At 46.7% G+C, this 12267-nt stretch overlaps 2 protein-coding genes across 7 annotated transcripts in view; both read left to right on the top strand.

The window, feature by feature from the left end:
• Positions 1 to 12267, top strand: part of LOC309541371 (uncharacterized protein) — an 81630-nt gene that overhangs the window by 55137 nt on the left and 14226 nt on the right. The gene's annotated exons all lie outside the window — the stretch shown is intronic.
• On the top strand, positions 4329 to 11415 carry LOC309541391 (uncharacterized protein). 2 transcript variants are annotated; one of them, XM_082239222.1, is made up of 3 exons: positions 4329 to 4497; positions 7114 to 7249; positions 9085 to 11415. In XM_082239222.1, the coding sequence occupies exon 3, from the start codon at positions 9212 to 9214 to the stop codon at positions 10256 to 10258; it is 1047 nt and encodes a 348-aa protein (XP_082095348.1). In that variant the 5' UTR covers positions 4329 to 4497; positions 7114 to 7249; positions 9085 to 9211; the 3' UTR covers positions 10259 to 11415. The 2 variants fall into 2 exon arrangements, with proteins under 2 accessions (XP_082095348.1, XP_082095349.1); XM_082239223.1 differs by lacking the exon at positions 7114 to 7249.

Genomic DNA, 12267 nt, shown 5'->3' with positions numbered 1-12267 from the left:
TTAGGTCAGAGGTAAGGAAGGGCTGGTGGGTAAAAACCATACGGGGAGGGTCTCCTGCTCTGACGGGAGGTATAGGTAATGCACGCAGTGGAAAGGCACCTTCTATTTCTCCGTTTAGCAGATTGTCCCTGTTTCTGGTCCTACTGGAAACAGGTCCCTCTCTTCCTTCAGTTAGGAGCTGCCCACTGAGCAAAGGCCCAAGGTCCAAGTCTGCCTGGTTCTCTGCCGAGTTCGATGCGCTTGAGGAAGGATCGGACGGCAGTGTGTTAGGTGTGCTTTGGGGAGGGGCAGTGGCTGTGGCTGGTGGGTTCGTTACATTCTCCCTTGGTCCTGCGCCTGGTGGGTTTGCTACGTCCCCCCTTGGTCCTGCGCCTGGTGGGTTTGCTGCGTCCCCCCTTGGTCCTGCGCCTGGTGGGTTTGCTGCGCCTCCCCTTGGTCCTGCGCCTGGTGGGTTTGCTGCGCCTCCCCCTCCGGCTCCTGTCCTGCCTCCTACACCGGGCCCTGGCTGTCGGGGTGCTTCGGGTTCAGGGTAGTAGAAGGGGACGAGGGTTCGATCCAATTGTTCCTCCTGAGCTCTAATCTCATCCTATGGGGGGGTCCATTTGTTTTTAAAACAGCCATTTGGCGGACAATTTGGGCTTGCTGCCGTTGAAATAATTCGCGGGCTTCGGCAAAGGCGTTTAGGTAGTACAGTTGTCGGGGCCTCTCGTCAGCCAGGTAAGTTTTAAGTGCTTGCATTTTTTGAAGATTGAAAGAGCCGTGGCATGGCCATCTAGAAGCTGGCTCTAGGTGGTGGGTAAAGGCAACCCACGAGATGTTACAAAGGTCCCTCAGCTTGGACTTTGAGAGCCCCTTTCTCCCTTTCAGTTCCTTCCAGTTTAAGAGGACGAATTGAAGAGGGGTATCAGAGTCCTCCCTGTGGCGGAAAGGCTCCGCGGAAGCCTTGTCGCCGGGAGGAGTCCAGTCTGAGTGTTTGGAAGCTTGGGCTCCCATCCTCTCTTCTCTATCAGGTTGTTGTTTCGCTAGCGAAGAACGCTAAAGGCAGAAAGGGATGAACGTACACACACAAGGGAAGAGGGAAGGGGGTTTGGGAAGAAAGGGGTAGAAAGAGATCCTTTCAGTATTTTGGAATGTCCTTATCTTAGTGGAATCTCTACTTATTTCTGAACCACGAACTATTTGCTTAAAACCTCGAGCCTGAACGGAAATCTAAACCACGGGTCTCTGCCCGGAAACCTAAACCACGGGTCTCTGCCCGGAAACCTAAACCACGGGTCGCTGCCCGGAAACCTAAACCACGGGTCGCTGCCCGGAAACCTAAACCACGGGTCTCTGCCCGGAAACCTAAACCACAGTACTGTTTCAATGCTAATCCTAGTGTGGGGCCCCAATTGCGAACCTCCCCTCTATCCTCCACAACAGCCCCCTGCCTAGCCTTTAAACTAAATTCGGCTTCCCTACTGGACGCCTGCGCAGTGCAGTGCCAGATCAGGTTCCGAGAAAAACAAAGGTTTGAAAGGAAGCAAATGACCTTGCGTTCTCACGTACCCGGGTCATCCCTAACAAAGGTCGCCGGGCAGGAGGGGCGGCTTCATTTGCACAGGCAGATAAGGTGGAGAGAGATTTGTAAGGACACCCCTGGACGACTCCGAAAGGGGTGTCAGAGAAATAACAGGCACCGCGCTTCCCTGGCCACACTTCCGAAAGGGAAAACGGGGGAGAAAAGGAGAGAGAGATTTGTAAAGGACGCCTTTGGCCGACTCCGAAAAAGGACGTCAGAGAAACAATAAGCACCACGTTTTCCTGGCCATACTTCCGAAAGGGAAAACGGGGAGAAAAAGGGAAAGGAGGTTCAAGATTTTGCAGATGCAACGTTGGAAACGAAGGAGAAAGATTTGGCTGTTGTGGAGACGTTATTTTCCACCCTCCTCCCAATGTACTTTCTTCAGAACCATACTCACGTCCGTTGATGTCCCTCGCAGATCCCGGGATCTTTCCTTAGCCGGCTTTACCTCGCCTTTGCTCCCTCTGGTCGGGCTTCTGGTGACGGTTGATTACCGCCCGCAAAGAGGAGACAGGGAGAGGAAGAAGGATCCCCGGGCTAAGGTTGCCCAGTGGCGCCCGATCCCTTCTATCTCCCCTCTCACCTTTACAGGAGAACCAAGTGTCCCTGAGTCGCGGTCGCCAACTGTTAACGGAAAATCAAGGGTCCTCTTGGGCAAATGAAGACACCGACCAGAGCAAGTCAGAGCAAAACAGCAGCCAGTAGGCTCGGTCTTTATTCAAGAAAGACTGTCGCGACAGGACTCCCACCGCTCACGATGTGAAGCAAGATGGAAGCCCCGAACAAAGGGAGACCCTAACTTTTATTAGTTGCTAATCCCCTTAGCTACACCCTCAGAATTACATCATATTTACATCATGATTATATTAAAAATAGGAGGAGTTGGGGAGGAGCTGCACAGGTAACTCGAGTGTCCTGACACCTGGCCGGAGCCTCCTTCCCCCTCCCTACATGAGTCATATTCAAGAACAAAGGGAAAGGGCGAAGTTTCCTGCCCCATGAGGGGAATCCGGTCACAGTCCTTTGTAAGAGTCCGCGCGGAATACACTATGATATGCAGTTCATTATGTCCCTGATAGCCTTCTGTCTGAGCCCATCACCGATGGCTATCAAGGTTGTCACGTACACTAGGAAAGAACACAGAGTACGTGACTGCTCGGTGAAGGGATTATGGCCGCTTGATATCAGGCCACCCCCCTTTGATAGTCCTTGTAGTATGCAGTAGAATAAAAGTGGTCCGGTGAAAATCCGAAGTACGGTTGATTTTTAGTGGATTTATAAAGAATATTGTCCTTGAAGTTCAAAGCACTTTCGCCTCCAGGAAGTGGCTTGCTACATTTTGATTAAATCAGTCACGGTCAATTGAACCCGGAAACTTTGTATTAAGAGCTGTCAAAGGTAGGGAAGAGAGCGGCAGTAGCCTGCAGTACCTGCGTGGCCGCCGCAAGGGGCGCTGTTCAGTAACACTGATTGGCTGAGGCGGCCGCCGATTGACAGCAGAGCTCGGCCGGCCGGTCTACTCGCAATAAAAATAGGGCTATGTGGAGCGCTATGGTGGGAAGCTGTCAAGCCAGCGCTTCCTTATTTACGGAAGGCTTTAGGGGATGGCCCTCTAAAAGAGACATCTCCAGGGTCAGGGAGGGGAGTTGTGTGCGTGTGTGAGTGTGGTGCTTGTGTAACACGTGTCAGTGAGTTGGGGGGGTTTCCGGCGACACAGGGGCCAAGCGGAGGCCTCTTCTGGGAAGCCCACCGGCAGCACTTGAGCCCCAGAGAAGGGGGGAGGCGCATTTCTTCTAGGGACACGTTTCTGGGGTCCCCACGGTGCCCCCCAGCCTGGCTCCACTCTGCCAGGGCAGCTGGTTTTTGTTTCGCTGCAGGTGAGGCTGCCCCGTGCAATGTGGGGCTCTCAGAAGGAATTTTAGGGGGACCGGAGGGACTAGGGCTTCCCCGCACTTGCAAAGGACCAGTAGAAGCGGAGGGGAGGCAGGAAGTATGAGGGCGATGGGGAGGAACCAGCGAGAAGGAGCTTCTGGAGTCTGAGCAGCCCCCTCCCCGCCTGCTCCCTGAAGGTTTCCCGAGCCCCTCCCCTTTTCATTTCAAGGATTGGGGGACCTCAGCATCCCGGGGTTGCTTTGCTCTGGGGGGGGGAGGGGGTCCTATTTTGTTTGCTGAGGGCAGGAGTCACAATCCTGTCACACTGTGTTGTGTCTGGCTTTTAGGTAAGGGGGTGAGGCTCAGGTGGGAAAGAGTTGAGAAGGAAAATACTCCGGGGTGCGGATTTACTCCGCTGCCCAGCTCCTCAGGGTGCCACTCCCCGGGGGTCCCTCCGGTCAGCAAAAGAAGGAGAATCCAGCCAAGTTAAAGAAGCAAACAGTGCTCAGTTGACCTGATCTTTATTTGTTGCAACCAGGTTCAAACACAGCAAGAGTAGGAACCCCGAGAAGATGGTTGCATGGATTTTTAAGACCTCTCCCCATTTCCCACAATACATTTTTCCACAGCATCTTTGATGCATCACAGATTTGTCACAAATAGGAGTCTTTGGCATTCAGAAACATGGACCCGCCACCCACCCCTGTCAACAGCCCCAGTTTCCCACACATTTTTAACTACCCTCTTCCCCTAAGAAGCATAATAGTATTCAGACATCCCTCTAGCTGCAAGGCTGTCCTGGGCTTCTCCTTTGGAAGTATCAGGATCCTCCTCCTCCTCCAATCCGGCTTCTGTTCCGGGAATAAGGGGGGGGTTGAGCCTCCTCCCAAACTGCCTGCTTCTCCCGGAAGTGGAGCTTCGACGCCGGATTGCCGCTCAGCGCCGTAGCTCTAGGGGCGCGCCCTTTCGGAAAGGGGAGGAGGGGCGGGAGGGGACCCCCCCCCCAATAAAACATCGATGTTGGAGGAAAGGAAATGAGAATCGGGATCGAGGACAAAGAGGTAAAGGGGTCGCGGCGGGGGGGGAGGGGAGAGAAGGACCCAGAGAGGGACTCCGCGCCGGCTCCCCAAAGCGCCTTCCGTGGCCCCCCCGGCAGGGCCTGGATCCCTGAACGTGTGCTGCGAAGGGGGCTTTCCTTGGCAGGGGTGGACATGGGGCGCCCACCCACGGGGTCCCACGAGGACTCCCTGGCCCCGTTTCCCCCGCGCAGGCATCCCTGGGGCCCTGTGCGCTCCGCGCGGAGAGAGGCAGACCATGAAAGGGTTAACGGGCGCGAGAGACGCCTAGATAGAGACCCCCCTATCCCTCCCCACCTCGTCTTGGGGGGCCCCTCCGGAAGGAGAGATGGGTCGCGCATGGCGAGGGGTGAGCCGCGCCAAGGGGGCCTCTGGGTGCAGGGGAGACTCCGGGAGAGAGGGAGGGGGCCAAGGGTGGGGGGAGCCGGGGGGAGGAGGGAGGGGAGCATCCCCGGGGGCAAGGAAGCGCAGCATTGGCGGGGTTGGGGGGAGGAGACCAGTCTGTAGGGAGACGTCTCCGTCGTGCGCCCACAAGGAATCTCCGGAGGGGCCGCCTTGGCTTCTCCCTCCCACCCAAGAATCGACCACCCCCCTTCAAGGCAACCAGAGAGGGATCCCTGGAAAGTGGGGGCTCCAGTTCCCCCACCCCTTCCTTCCTGCAAGCTCCATCCTCTTCCCACCCCATAAGCTCCTGCCCTGTCCAGACACAGCGAATCTGCCAAGTCCAACCACTGTTCACCCTGGAGAGGAGAGGATAGAGGAAGAGAGGAGGGGAGGGGAGAGGCCTTCTCAGAAGTGGCTCTTTGTTTCTGCAATCCCACCCAGGAAGCAGCCAGAAACCTTTTCCTCTCTCTCAGGCTTCCATCTTCAAGTGTCTTTTCCACTGCATGGTTTATTGAGGATGAGGAAAATGTACACTTGTCATCAGAAACAGGTTTAAGAATGCGTTTGGGTGGCATGCATATTTGTGGTACGACAAGGTTAGAGCTCACAAAACATTTCAGAACCATATTGTCAGGAAAGCAGTATTTAATGTCTGGACAAGATACAAAGATTTATTGGAAAATAAGACCCCAGGGTGGTTGTCACCTATGGAAGCTAAGGCTCGGAAAAGACTCAATATGGAGGCCAAATGGCCGAAATATTGGGAGATACTAGAACAAAACGGAGACACATGGAGATTGCAGAGTTTTGAGAAACTAAAAGATAAAGTGCAAGATTGGTTACATTATTACCAAATTAGAGAGGTTTTTAATATGGATAAAAAAATAGGTTTTCAGGTGGAAAATTCGAAATTAGAAACGGAATTGTTAGAACCTAAAACTAAGGTACTTTCAAGAATGTACAACTTGCTGTTAAAGTGGAACACTCAGGATGAAACGGTCAAATCAGCTATGATTAAGTGGGCACAAGACATTGGTCATAACATTATGTTTGCTGACTGGGAACGGTTATGGACCACTGGTGTGAAATTTACGGCATGTAATGCCTTAAAAGAAAATATTATGAAAATGATTTATAGGTGGTACATGACACCAGTCAAGCTTGCAAAAGTATATCATTTGCCTGATAATAAATGTTGGAAATGTAAGGAAACTGAGGGAACATTCTTTCACCTCTGGTGGACGTGCCCAAAGGTTAAGGCTTTCTGGGAAATGATCTATAATGAACTGAAAAAGGTATTTAACTAAACCTTCCTTAAGAAACCAGAGGCCCTCTACTTGGGCATTGTCGGCCAGATGGTGCTAAAGAAGGATAGAATTTTCTTTATGTATGCAACAACAGCAGCAAGAATACTTATCGCAAAGTACTGGAAGACACAAGATTTGCCCACCCTGGAAGAATGGCAGATGCAATTGATAGACTACATGGAATTGGCAGAAATGACTGGCAGAATCCGAGACACGGGAGAAGAACAAACGGAAGAGGATTGGAAGAAATTTAAAGACTATCTGCAAAAACATTGCAAAATATTTGAATAATAATAATAATAATAATAATAATAATAATAATAATAATAATAATTTATTATTTATACCCCGCCCATCTGGCTGGGTTTCCCCAGCCACTCTGGGCGGCTTCCAAAAGAATGTTAAAGCGATGCAGGATATAAAGATAGTGTGGCATTGGTGACATAGCTGAAAGGAATATGTAAAAATGTTTTATGAGAAATAAGTAAAGAAACATAGCAAAATTAATGAATGTGAAAATGACGCTGGATTAGAAAATAAGTGGTTAGCTGAGGTAATGGTTAATTTAAAGAAAATAAGCAATATTAAAATTAGGCTAAAAGTAAGGGAGGGATTTGCTGAAAATAAATCAGAAATTGGAATACAGAAAGGGGAGGTGTGAGGAAGTCGGGAAAATAAGTTACAAGAAATTAAGATTTGAACTGGTATGATTTTTTTTTTTGTTTTCTATGTTTTACATTTTTATTATTGTGTTGTTTTGTTTGGTTATGGTAAAAACTTGTTGAAACTCTAATAAAAATTCTTTAAAAAACAACAGCAGAAACAGGGGTGCAGAACCTATTTAATTGATCTCAGGATTGATATAGAAGGTGCGCCTCAAAGGCATTTCTGTTCCTTTTACTTTTTATAGGCAATGTCAGAGTGACCGACAAGCTGAGATACTTCCCAGTCAAAGGACCCATTTTCATGATAGACAGTGCCTGTGGCTGGAGGCTCTACACACAGGGTGTGCCTGTGCAGGCCAAAGACTGCCAGTATTAGCACAGGTGAGCTGTGTGACCTTCCCAAATTTACAGACTGTATGTGAATGAGAGTTTGTGGGTGGGATTATTGTTTACGGCAACCCTGTGATTTTCTCCACCCAAAACATTTCGTGACCTGATATTGCACTACGAATTCCAAAATAACTACCAAAAAATCACAAGATAATACAAATGATTGTAGTATTTATAGATAGATGATAGATGATAGATAGATAGATAGATAGATAGATAGATAGATAGATAGATTCTTTATTGTCATTACACTAGTGCAACATTGCACAAGTGCAACGAAATTGGATGCCATCCCTTAAAAACAACAAAAGCAAAACAACAGCAACAACCAAACAAACCACCTTCCAACCACACCCACACCCACACCCATCAAACTCCCAGGTATCACTATCGAGTTACAGCATTCAAAAAGGCCACAGCTCTTGGATAGAAACTGTTTTTTAGTCTATTTGTCCTTGACTTGATGTTTCTATACCTCCTGCCAGAAGGCAGCAGTGCAAACAGACTGTATCCCGGGTGAGATGGATCCTGCAGGATGTTGTTTGCTTTCCTAAGGCAACGGGAACCGTACAGTTCTTCCAAAGGTGGGAGAGGGTGACCAATAATCCTTTGGGCTGTGGTTATGACCTTCTGGAGCACCTTCCTCTCCCTAGCTGTACAACTGGAGAACCCTGCCCATCTGGTTGGGTTTCCAGTACACATAAAAGACAGTAAAACATCCAACATTAAAAAGCTCCTAATACAGGTCTCCCTTCAACTATCTTCTAAATGTCAGGTAGTTGTTCATTTCCTTGACCTCTGAAGGGAGGGAACCAGCAGAAAACCCTCAGAGGAAGACCTCAGTGTTCAGAGTGAAGGATGGGGCTGGAGACACTCCTTCAGGTCTACAGGGCCGAGGCTGTTTAGGGCTCTAGGTTGCAGAACTTGCTCCTTCATAACGATCTCCTAGACTCACATATAGTTGGCAGAATAGGAAAAAACGCTCAGATCAGGAATAAATTCATATCTCAAGAAATAACACAACTTCAGGTTGTTAATGAATCTGTACTACATATTAAAGGATGAAGTTTCCACTAAGTAGAGTTATCCATTTGCCTTTAATATCCAGCTTTTCAGTGCCAGATTAGGATAGTCTTGTGTCAGAAGACGGAGCAAGAGATCAGGCAGCACATCATTATTATGCGGAACAATGGGGGGGGGTGTTTCCCATTTGCCAGCTCCTTTCTCTCTGCTTCTCCTGCTCTCTCCATGCAATGCAAGGCATGTAGACAGAGGTCCATCTCCAAGAACAGGAGCTTCCCTGAGCACCCATTCAGCTGACCCCAAGCACCAAGCCTTGTCACTAATTCTCTGACTGATCCAGACCACAGTCCCTGGAAAAGATGTAGACCTGGGTCTCATATAATGGTCCACATGGACTTCCTGAGGCCATTGGGACTGTGCAGGTGATTCATGAAGATCTAGAGGTGGAAACAGGGGTGGATGGAGGATTATGATGCCGATGATGGGAAATGTCCAAAGGAACGATGAACCAGAGAAAGAGAGGGCCTTTTCATGGAGAGAGTGTAGCTGCATTTCCAGTGAGAAAACAATTGATGTGAAAAGGCTGTTTTCCAAGATCATGCTGCTTTATTAATGATGATTGAGGATAACGAAAGGTTGCTGATGCATTACTATCATTTGACATCATTGCATCTTCATTTCCTAAAAATTTGGAAGCTGGGTAGGATGCAGGGGAAATATAGGACATGTTGAAATATGAGGTGGTGCTAATTGCATCTGATATGCTCTCTTTTCCTTTCTTCTCTTCCTTGAAACCCAAACAGGATTTCCTTTCCTCCCACGCTGAGGAGGGTCATGGAGAAGAGAGACAGACTTCCAGGGGAAAGGGCACCTTTGGTTTCATTAGATATAGACATTGAAATGTGTGAAATGTGGAACGTGTTTCATTGAATGAGCACACATAGCTCACATCAACAAACCCCAAAAGTGGCAAAACCATTTAAAGGTATGGAGTGTGGAAAGACTTTCACTGATAGAACACATCAGCCGACTCACATGGGCAAGAAAGGATTCAAATGCAAGGAGTGCGGGAATAACTTCAGTCAGAGTGGAAACCTCAATATACATCAACGGACTCACACAGGGGGAAAAGCATTTAAATGTCTGGATTGTGGAAAGATCTTCAGTCGGAGTGATGTACTTAGCTCTCATCAACGGACTCACACAGGGGAGAAACCATTTAAATGTATGGAGTGCGGAAAGAGCTTTAGTCAGAGTGGACACCTCAATTTACATCACCAGACTCACACAGGGGAGAAACCATTTAAATGCATGGAGTGTGGAAAGAGCTTTAGTCATAGTGGAAACTGTAGAAAACATCAACAGACTCACACAGGGGAGAAACCATTTAAATGTATGGAGTGCGGAAAGAGCTTTAGTGATAATGCACACCTTAGAAGACATCAACAGACTCACACAGGGGAGAAACCATTTAAATGTATGGAGTGTGGAAAGAGCTTCCATTATATTGGAAACCTTAGAACACATCAACGGACACACACAGGGGAGAAACCATTTAAATGTATGGAGTGTGGAAAGAGCTTTAGTGAAAATGGAACCCTTAGAAGACATCAACGGACTCACACAGGGGAGAAACCATTTAAATGTATGGAGTGTGGAAAGAGCTTTAGTGAAAATGGAACCCTTAGTAGACATCAACGGACTCACACAGGGGAGAAACCATTTAAATGTATTGAGTATGGAAAAAGCTTCGGTTTCAATGCAGAACTTAGAAGACATCAACGGACTCACACAGGGGAGAAACCATTCAAATGTATGGAGTGTGGAAAGTGCTTTTGTGAAACTGGAAACCTTAGAAGACATCAACGGACTCACACGGGTGAAAAACCATATAAATGTATGGAGTGCGGAAAGAGCTTCAGTCAGAGTGGACACCTCAATATTCATCTACAGACTCACACGGGAGAAACCGTATAAATGTATGGAGTGTGGAAAGAGCTTTTGTAAAACTGGAAAGCTTAGAATACATCAACGGACTCACACAGGGGAGAAACCATATGAATGTATGGAGTGCAGAAAGAGTTTCAGTCAGAATGGAGACCTTAGATTACACCAGCGGACTCACACAGGGGAGAAACCATTTAAATGCATGGAGTGCAGACAAAGCTTCAGCCATAGTGGAAATCTTAGAAAACATCAGCAGACCCACATCAGAGAAGCCAGTTAAATGTTTAGCCTCTGGAAGGAGCTTCAGTCAGAGTAGAATCCTTGATTTACATTAACAAACTCACATAAGAGACAAACCATATAAATGTCAGGAAGTTAGATAGAGGTGGAGGTCCAGTACTTGTGGAAGTTCTAAATCAACAGACTCATGCACAGGTTGAACTTTAAGAGTTAAAACCCTACAAACCATCAACAGACATGAGGAGAAGCAGTTTAAATGGAAAGATTACAGAAAGTGATTTAATTATAATGGAATGTTTAAGAAACATCTAGGGACTGTCACAAGGGAGAACCCATTTAGATGTATGGAATTTGGGACATGTTCCTCTCAGAGTCCACTCTTCTTCCCAGCAATGATCTCCGAAGAAATCCGTATTCCTGCTTCAGGGCCAGCTGAGTCTGTTTCTCTTGTCCTTATCTCTCAGCTCGGTAACTCTTGTCTAATCTGCTCTGTATCAGTGTCACTCCCTGCTTCTGAGACCACTGGAAAAGAGGAGGGTCAATTCCCCCCCTCCAGCTCCCAGGAAAGCTGATCTGCCTGAGAATGCATTCCTACATACTCAGCTTCAGACCATTCCCTGACGCATTGCGAGAACCCTTTAAAAAGAAGTGATTTGGCTCACCTTTGGAAGCTAAGACCCATAAAAGGTTGAATATGAAAGATACGTGGTTGAAGTATAATGCTATTCTGATGGAAGTAGGGGACCTTGTGATCCGTTGAAAGATAAATTAGATGATAGGTTCCAGTAAATCCAGATAAATGAAGTGTTTAAAATGGATAAGAAAATTGGTTTTCAAAGAGAGAAATCCAAACTGGAAACGGAATTATTAGATACAAAACCGAAAAACCTATCTAAGATGTATAATTTATTGCTGGAATGGCGTACAAAAGATGTACAAGTGAAATCTGTAACAGGCATGTGGGGCACAATATCATGATGGTAGATTGGGAGAAATTGTGGAACAAAGGAATCAAATTTACAGCTTGTAATGTATTAAGAGAAAACTTGTTGAAAAAGATGTATAGATGGTATTTAACACCAGTGAAGTTTGCAAAAATGTATCGTACTCATGTGGTGGACGTGCCCCAAGGAAAAAGACTTCTGGGAAAGTATTTATAATGAACTGATGAAAGTATTGAAAAACACATTTGTTAAAAAACCAGAAGCATTTTTACTTGGTATAGTGGGGGGTTAAATACCGAATAAAGATGTTACTTTTTTCTGTATGCCACAACAACTGTGAGAATGTTGCTAGCAAAGAATTGGAAAAAACAAGATTTACCAACTATCGAAGAAGGGCAGATGAAGATGATGGACTATATGAAACTTGCCGAACTGACCGGGAGACTCTGAGACCAGAGAGAAGAGATGATGGAAGAAGATAGGGAGAAGTTTAAGGAATATTTGAAAAAAATATGTTAATATTTAAATCTTAGAATAGTTTTGGAAGTGGATATATGCTGCAGGCTTAGAAGTAGAAGATAATGTATTTTAAAATAGTATTATTTGTAAGTGATAAAATGTGAAGTTATTTTAAGTGTGATTAAAAAAAAATAGTTAGAAATGATGATATATGTAAATTGCTAAAGATGAAGTAAAATGAAAATCAGATAGGTAGGACTTGGGGAAGCCCACTTCACAATGTATAGGAAAATAAGGATATGACAAGACTTTGTTTGTATTGTTTGTTTTTCTGTTTGTGTTCTTTATTTGTGTTATAAAATGAATATTTTTTTGGGGGGGACAGAAAAATCCCCA

The sequence above is a fragment of the Podarcis vaucheri genome (assembly GCF_965113315.1).
Source record: "Podarcis vaucheri genome assembly, chromosome: 10".
Lineage (NCBI taxonomy): Eukaryota > Metazoa > Chordata > Lepidosauria > Squamata > Lacertidae > Podarcis > Podarcis vaucheri.
The sequence above is the reverse complement of the archived record's forward strand: the minus strand, read 5'-3'. Positions and strand labels throughout refer to the sequence as shown.

Excerpts from the sequence above, each read along its gene's own strand:
- LOC309541391 (XM_082239223.1), top strand. The coding sequence starts at position 9,212 with ATGAGCACACATAGCTCACATCAACAAACCCCAAAAGTGGCAAAACCA.